Raw genomic sequence first — 9,170 nt, 5'->3', positions numbered from 1 at the left:
CACCACACTGGACATGTCTACGGACAGCTGGGGTCACAGTGATCAGGGAACAGGCCGGGTGGACTGATCACTCACATGTCCTCAGGGAACAGAGCCCAGATACACAGGTTAAACCTTCCAGAGCCACAGTTATTTACGGAAGAGACCCAGAGTAGGTCAGAGAGAATAATCACAGCTGAAAGGACTTTTAGGGGAAAATTGAAAAGTAGCAATCAGAAATGAGCAACGTTTTCTCATTATGAATTTGCATACAGAGCAAGAACATGTAATTAAAACAGGTATTTCTCTTAGTACTCGTATTTAAAAATAATGATTTCCTGCCATTTCTTTGCACTCATCCCCACTCTCTAAAAGTATCATTTTACTTCATTGTCCACTTCAAGGGCTAACTGCAAAATCTGTAAACACCAAATCACCCAGAGCCAAGCCCATTTCCGTCACTAATAAGGGCATTCATTGTAAGTGACGCACAACAGCCTCATCGTCCGTGTCCCCATGGTCGTCTCCTCTTCGCAGAGTAAGATCCTGATCATGAAGGTGAGCTCCTCCAGCCCAAAGTCTTTGGAGGTTGGACATGATGCTGACAGGACACCAGGGTCATGTAGGCTCCGTGGCTCAGAGCGACCAGTAGGGAACACTGTCACCTCTGCAGTCTTGGACCTGAGCATCCCCTGGGTGGTTACATTAGCAACTGCACTGAAAAACATTCCTTAAAATCCCGACCACCCACTTAAGTGTAACGTGTCCACTGCTCTCCCAACACAAACTGAGAGAGCTGATCACCCTCCACCTCTTTATGTCCTGCAAGGTCCATTCTCTGTGTCACTTGTTCTGACGTTAATGCTACACAAACACCTCTACAAAGTGCTCTCACTGGAATAACTAACATTCTCGTGTCAGTTCCAGTGGATCCTCTTTATGTCTCATTCTGCACAGACTCTCTGTGGGCTTAGTCCTTGCCAGCCACTTTCATCTTCTTGAAATAACATCCCAGATCATTTCTTCTGGCATCTCTCCTTAGCACGTCCGTTACAGCCTTTGATGTTTCTTCCACATCTGCCTGATGTTTCAATGATATAATTTCTCAGGGATTACTCTCATTATCTATGCTAGCATACTCTAGGGCAATTCACACTCTAAAGTCCAATCAAATGAGTTAATCTTCGAAGTGAATCAGTACTTCATGCAGGAAAGTTGGTCTCCTGGTCAGAGGGCCACAGCAGATCAGAGTTCAATGACATGAAGGAATCCAAGCAATGTGGCTCTACCAGTGTCAGTGACCCCTGTGTTCATATCGGTGTTTTCCATGCCAAGAACAATGGAAGTTGACCATTTTCTTAGGAGCATTTAGATAAAACATCAAAATCAGGACTCTTCAAAGTAAATATTTATAAATTAGACTTTGTTAAAATTAAAAACATTTGTCCCACCAAAGATACCACTAAGAGAAGGAAAAGACAAGAGTAGCCTGGGAGAATATATTTTCACCACATATCTGATGAAAGTTTGTGTCCACAAAATATGAACAAATCTATGCTAGGAGCCCTCTCCATTTCCCTCCCTCTGAACCCCAACATCAGTGATAATACCAGCCTGAGAAAACAGCTCAGTTCATCCTCTGCCATAATCATTCCAACAATTGAAAGATGCTGGATTATGCGGATACATATTCAATCTTTTTATTTTCGATCTTTTCTCCATGAAAAAGTGTGGTTATTCTGGATGTAATGAGTCTGAGTTCTCTGAGTATGCCACAGGTTGGCATAAGGGAAGAGTTTGCTCAGGGAGCCATAGACACAATGACAAGACTTCCAACATCAGGCATCAAGGGCCCCCCAGCCAGCCTGGTTTTAGGATGTGGTTACTCAGATCTAAGCATGGTCATAAGTGCCTACGTTTAAATAATAAGATATTGACAGTGGTCTTTTATTTAGTGATTATTTTAACCCCCAATTAGACATCAAAATTGTATTTGTATATGAAATTATTGTTATAAAAATTTGACAATTATGGATATATTAAAGTGTTGGGTATCAGAAACTATCTAGAAAAACGCTGTTCCCTTTTAATATCTATTTCAAGATGCACGAGTTTTATGAAATGTAATCTACACATCTAGTCCACCATTTACCTTATCATCAGAAAGTTGAGGATGTTCTTTGACTTGATTCCAATGCATCTTATAAACCAAGAGATCTCCTTCCCAGACTTACCTGCTGAATGATTTCAAGGGAAGAGATGCCCTACTGGGTCCCCAGAAGGAGTAGGTGAGCCCTACTCTGCCCCTCCCCATTTATAAGGACCGGTCCCCCCACATGCAAATTTCCATTCAAGCTCTGGGGTAAAATCCAGTCTTGGGCTGTGGGAGCTCACAGCTCTCTCCTCAGACAGGGCTGAGGTCTCGGGGGAAGGCAGAGCTGTGGTCTAGAAAAAGATGAGACTCTTGGGTCTTCTCCTTTGCCTGGTGACAGCTCCCCAAGGTGAGTGTATCAGATGTCATACCTGGGTGTATGGGGATGGTTGTGACTGCACGTGACTGACAGGGACTGATTCTCCCTGTCCCCAGGTGCCCTGTCCCAGGCAGAGCTGCAGGAGTCAGGCCCAGCACTGGTGAAGATGTCACAGAACTTCTCCCTCACCTGCACTGTCTCCGGATCCTCCATCACAACCAGTGATTACTACTATGACTGGATCCGCGAGAACCCAGGAAAGGAGCTGGAGTGGATAGGACACATCAGTTATAGCGGTAGCACAACATATAACCCATCCCTCAAGAGTCGCATCTCCATCTCTAGAGACACGTCCAAGAACCAGTTCTTCCTGCAGCTGAGTTCTGCGACCACCGAGGACACGGGCCTGTATTACTGTGCAAGAGACACAGTGAGGGGAAGTCAGTGTGAGCCCAGATATAAACCTCCCAGCAGGAGGGGCTGAGTACCACCAGGTGGCACACAGCACCCACCAATTCTGTGTTTCTCCCCACGAACAGGAGCAGAGGGAGGTTAAGGGCTGGTTTCCTGTCAGGGTCTGGGGTTTCCTCCTCATATAGAAGTTTCCCTGGCAGAACTTCTCTGGACTCATGATTCTGTGTTTACCTCGTGTCTCTGAATAAGAAAATCCTGTTGTAACAGGAGAAAACTATACCTACATGCACAAAAGACTACGTGCCACTTACAGTTGATCACTCCTGTCATTAAATGCCAATTAATTATCAAAGCTTCTGCTGTCAGTCAGCTAAATCTAGAAAAGAGTCTCTTTGGAACTCGAGAGTGCAGCACGGCACAGCTCAGTATACAACAAGACAGCAGCAGCATCAAGTGCAGCCTGGACGTCAGGCAACAGAGGCATTATGAATCCAAAGCCAGAGAATAAAGACCCTGGTGGTGGTGGTCATTGTCCTGACACCACACTCACAGCATCAACTTTAGGTGACACCATGCAGATGCAGAAGGCCCCCACCACAGCTTGAGATAGAAGTTAAGTCAGATGAGCCCACTCATACACACACAGAGAATGTAAAACTTTTGTTACCTCCATTATTGAGGTGTGTGTTGAGAGCAGGGCAGGCCTTTCATCAAGTAAGAAATGGTTTGATAGAGCCTGGAAAGGAGACTGGCTCAGGAATTTTCTTGTGGTTCAGTTCTCGGGGAGGGGAAGGTCCTGCTCACAGGAGGTCTTGTGTGGTTTGAATCTCTCATCAGCATCAAAGGGGGAGAACCCATGATTTCTTATCAGATTCCCCATGTGTGGGCAGATGGAGAAGGGGGGAGATGAGCCTTAAGGTGTCAGCAGTCAAACCTCAAAAAATAGTGTGTGACTGCTTATTCCACTTAACAACTATAAAAAATGAGTGGAAAAAAGAGATAAATGACCATTATGAGTAGAAAACAATTCAAGTCCTTAAAAACTGATAAGGCTCCTAAGGCTGTAACACTGATTACAGTGATGACAATGTCTAACAGCACTGCCATCTTATTCCATAGTTCACATGTAAAGTTGCCACTGCCATCTCCAATCTATACCTTTTCAGACAGAAACACAAGTGGTGAGGCCACATCTTCACAGTCACACAGTGACACCACTTATCAGTGATCTGGCCCAGCATATCGGGGAGCTGAGGGCCCCCACTACCTGTCTCTGTTTGTGTCCTGAGTGGAGTTTGCATTTCTCAATGCTCCCCCTCAAGGAGAGAGTCCTGAGTCCAGACTGATCTTGCAGAGACTCAGCTGTGTAGAGAAAGAAGCTGCCAGCCATTTGAACAATGACAGGAATGATTACCCTCCAGCAGAAATGGCTTCCTTGTCCCAAAAATAAACTGCATGACAGCTTGACAAGAGTAAATCCAAGTCCATGGCAGCATTGAACACAGCTGGTCCTGAAGCTGTTTCAGAGAAGAAACGCTCACTCAAGTTAAGTGACCCAGTAAAGCTGTTCTGATCACCATAAACAGTGGAGTGGACCCAGCTTTGTCTGAATTCAATGCAATTTTTACATTTAGCTGCTGCAAAACTTGTGAATATCCCACACTTTAGATATGAGATAATGGTGCAGGGAAATGGACTGGAATGGTTCTCTGGAAATTTAGAGAAGGGCGATCAGGATCTCCAGGGTCGCTCAGGACAACCAGGGGGCACTCAGGACATCCAGGGGGCACTCAGGACTACCAGGGGACACTCAGGACAACCAGTGGGCACTCAGGACAACCAGGGGGCACTCAGGACAACCAGGAGACACTCAGGACAACCAGGGGGCACTTAGGACAACCAGTGCGCACTCAGGACAGCCAGGGGACACTCAGGACCATCAGGGGTCACTCAGGACAACCAGGGGGCACTCAGGACAACCAGGGGACACTCAGGACAACCAGTGGGCACTCAGGACAACCAGGGGGCACTCAGGACAACCAGGGGATGCTCAGGACAACCAAGGGACACTCAGGACAACCAGGGGGCGCTCATGACAACCTGGGGGCACTCAGGACAACCAGGAGACACTCAGGACAACCAGGGGGCACTTAGGACAACCAGTGGGCACTCAGGACAGCCAGGGGACACTCAGGACCACCAGGGGTCACTCAGGACAACCAGGGGGCACTCAGGACAACCAGGGGACACTCAGGACAACCAGTGGGCACTCAGGACAACCAGGGGGCACTCAGGACAACCAGGGGATGCTCAGGACAACCAAGGGACACTCAGGACAACCAGGGGGCGCTCATGACAACCTGGGGGCACTCAGGACAACCAGGAGACACTCAGGACAACCAGGGGGCACTTAGGACAACCAGTGGGCACTCAGGACAGCCAGGGGACACTCAGGACCACCAGGGGTCACTCAGGACCACCAGTGGGCGCTCAGGACAACCAGGGGGGGCTCAGGACAAGCAGGGGACACTCAGGACCACCGGGGGCACTTAGGACAACCAGTGGGAACTCAGGACAACCAGGGGGCTCTCAGGACAACCAAGGGACACTCAGGACCACCAGGGGGCACTCAGGTCAACCAGGGGACACTCAGGACAATCAGGGGGTGCTCAGGACCCTCAGGTTTTTTCATTTCTTTTTTATTTAAAACCAAGAACTAAATGCTTGTATTTGGCAATGGCTTCTGTGCATCCCCCCAGAGATTTATCCCTTGAGGGTGTAGATGGCACTATTTCCATGTCAGGGCTGAGAGATTGGGCTCGTGATCTGCTGCAGCGTTTCCTTAGCTTCCACGTTGGCTCTTTTAGCGTGGGTGTCGTCTTGCATATCAGCCACATCTCTAGGAAGCAGGCACGCATCTAAAAGCTTCTGAACTTGTTGTCCATCACTTTGTGTGTTCACGAAGAGGTGAGATATCACTTTGTTTCCAAAACACCACAATGTCATTCAATCCTCCAAAATGTACCTGCTTTCAGCATACGTGTTCACTCTTTGGTCTTTAGCTATGTTCAAGCTCTAGTAAAGGAAGTAAATCCTGCAATCTGGGGCAATTTACCTCAGGTCAAGGACTGTGCACAAATGAAAACCTGAATGACTCATAATTGATAACTTTTACTTTCAATTTTGAGGTATGAGCCATAAAACATAACTTTAGGTCAAGGTTGTCAAAGGGCATCTCTAATAAATTTGAAGGATATGCAGAATGTCACCTAATGAAGATAAGACAATGTGAGCACAAGCTTAGCATATAGTAATTTCCACTGCTCTCCTCACATCTAAGCACACACTCATTGAATTCCCCCTGCCAATTGTGACCAAGTTAAAGTGAAGGAGGTTGACCTGCTTATATTAAAGCATCGTCCTTGGACACTCCACACTCTGAGACTCTGCCCTTTATGTGGGTGTCCAGACACAGAGCCTGATGCATAGTCAGAGGACACGCAAATAGGGCCCTCCCTCTGCTGATGAAAACAAGCCCAGTCTGACCCTGCAGCTCTGGAGAGGAGCCCCAGCCCCGGGATTCCCAGGTGTTCCCATTCGGTGATCAGGACTGAACACAGACCACTCACCATGGAGTTTGGGCTGAGCTGGGTTTTCCTTGTTGCTATTTTAAGAGGTAATTTACAGAGAACAAGAGACATTGACCATGTGAGAGGAGTTGAGTGAGAAAAACAGTGGATGTGACGGTTTCCTGACCAGGATGTCTTTGTGTTTGCAGGTGTCCAGTGTGAGGTGCAGCTGGTGGAGTCTGGGGGAGGCTTGGTGAAGCCTGGGGGGTCTCTCTCAGACTCTCCTGTTCAGCCTCTGGATTCACCTTCAGCAGCTATGGCATGAGCTGGCTCCGCCAGGCTCCAGGGAAGGGGCTGGAGTGGCTCTCAGTTATTAATTATGATGGTAGTAGCACATACTACGCTGACTCCGTGAAGGGCCGATTCACCATCTCCAGAGACAACTCCAAGAACACGCTTTATCTGCAAATGAACAGCCTGAGAACCTAGTACACAGCCGTGTATTACTGTGCAACACACACAGTGAGAGGAAGTCACTGTGAGCCCAGACACAAACCTCCCTGCAGGGAGACAGGAGGGGCTGGGCTGCAGGGGGCACTCAGGACTCACTGAGCACATGACCAGCCCCAGGAGCAGGTGCAGGAGGTTAAGGGCTGGCCTCTGTTGTGGTCTGGGGCTTCTCCGTATCACAGCTTCTTCAGGGAACTTCTCTATGTTTGTGATTCTGTGCCTACCTTTGAAATCTCTGAATACAAAATGTTTTCTATTGTTGTGGTTGTAACTGGAAGACACATTCTTACCTGCACAAAATGCAGAGTGTCCCCTGTGGGGGAAGAAGTGACTCTGCCAGCGGTCCCCAGGATCAGAATCTTGAGGACGGGGAGCACAGTGGTGAGTCTCTTCCAATCAGACTCAGGACAGAGACCTCAGTGAGATTCTCTGTTAGGACACTCACTGGATTCAGGCTGGAACCAAGGGAGAGACCAGGATGGTGACAACCCATAAAGCCTAGTGACTCCACATCTGTCCTTCCTCCTCTTGCAAAACTGTGCACGTCACACTCAGCGCTGATCAGTCTTTTGTTTCTTCTAATTCATATTCTTTCTTTCTCCCCAGGCTTTATTCTCTTTCCTCTCTTTACTGCTTTTGCTTCCAGAAAATGGAGGACGTGGTTTCTATCATCTAAATCCCGGGTCTCGGGTCCTTTACCTGGAGCTCAGGTGTGGCTCAGGCTGTGGCTCCTGCAGCACCTGGGAAAGGCTGATGGGACTTTCTCTCTCACCATTGACCTGGACTCTCCCCCTGTCCTCTGTGTGTGGACTCCTCTTGGGAAATGCAAGTGCACATGAGTAGGGAACAACGTTTGTGTGTTCAGAATGGGGTGTGGATGTAGAACTAATCTTGCTTTGCTCACATTGCCACAGAGTCATCTCCCTCACCTCTACCATTGAGGAGGGCTGCTGACGGGCACTCCAGTTGGCTGTGAGCACTGGGAGAGATGACTGTAGGTCTGCCTAGTGATGTCCAGTGTCCACAGAGTCAGCCATCATGGAGGTCAGCCTGTAAGTTTGAGAAGAGCTGAATCTGCTGTCCACCATGTAATTCCATCTTCTCCAGTTCTCTGATTGAATCAGGCCCAGCCAGGTTTTCTAGGACAATCTAGCTGACATGAAGTAAAACTGATGACATACTTTGATCTTCAGGGTAGATCTTCAGGGTAACACCTAGATTAGCATTTGACTGAACAACTGGAGACTATCGCCCCACCATTGACACATGAAACTGACCAGTGGCAACATTATTTTGTACTTCAAATTTGCCAATAGAGGCAAGTTCACACTATCAACAACTCTGCTGAATTGTTGCCTCCATTAGGGCCTTCTGGAGAAGCAGACATGGGGACTGTATTAAGTCTCTTTGGATTTTATTTTAAGGAATACACCTATTCTTTTTTTGTGTGTGTGTGTGATAAAGATTAGCCGTGAACTAACATCTGTTGCTATTCCTCCTCTTTTTTACGAGGAAGACTGGCCCTGGGATAACATCCATGCCCATCTTCCTCTACTTTATATGTGGGACACCTGCCACAGCATGGCTTGATAAGCGGTGTGTAGGTCCGCACCCAGGATCTGAACCTGGGAATCCTGGGCTGCTAAAGTGGAGCACACGAACTTAACTACTATGCCACCAGGCCAGCCCCAGGAATACACTCATTCTTGTGAGAGAAAATACAAGAGGCCAGGTGCAGCTGTGGAAGCTGTTATTCAAGATGCAAGTCTGACCCTGGTGAAGGAGAGAGGGAAGGAAGGTTGGGTGGAACATTCTGAAACATCCGTGCTATCCAAGGAAGGTCCTGCAAGACCATGGGATTTTCCTGGAGACAAAGGTGCCCATCAGGGGACGCCATGTTTCCCAGCAATGACCTGCCTCAGTATCCCTGTTGAGCTCATTCACTGTCTGGGGGTCCCTCTAGGATGCCTGTCTTCAGATCAAAACAGGTGATGGATCAGAGAGCATCAGTTGGGAGCCGGTCCATGGTGCTCCCTGAAGTTGGAGGTAAGGGAGGTGCATTCTCAGAGCTGACACACTGCTTATGGGTTTTATATAAGAAAACATGGTTCTACTTGATTCTCTTGGCATAAAGAGATAAACACAAAGACTGCAAACAATTGTAATTCCCACATTAACCCCAAATGCATTACTCGTTAATCTGTACTATGTTCTGGCCCAGAGTTGC

General features: G+C 47.8%; 1 gene segment (V, D, J or C); it reads left to right on the top strand.

The window, feature by feature from the left end:
* Positions 1–2,434: 2,434 nt before the first annotated feature.
* LOC131421239 (Ig heavy chain V region 1B43-like) lies at positions 2,435–6,922 on the top strand. The segment is given in 3 exon segments: positions 2,435–2,480; positions 2,567–2,890; positions 6,726–6,922. Coding segments are annotated over 3 exon segments (567 nt in total).
* Positions 6,923–9,170: the final 2,248 nt, after the last annotated feature.

Source organism: Diceros bicornis, chromosome 24 (assembly GCF_020826845.1).
Source record: "Diceros bicornis minor isolate mBicDic1 chromosome 24, mDicBic1.mat.cur, whole genome shotgun sequence".
In the NCBI taxonomy this organism is placed as follows: Eukaryota; Metazoa; Chordata; class Mammalia; order Perissodactyla; family Rhinocerotidae; genus Diceros; species Diceros bicornis.
The sequence above is the reverse complement of the archived record's forward strand: the minus strand, read 5'-3'. Positions and strand labels throughout refer to the sequence as shown.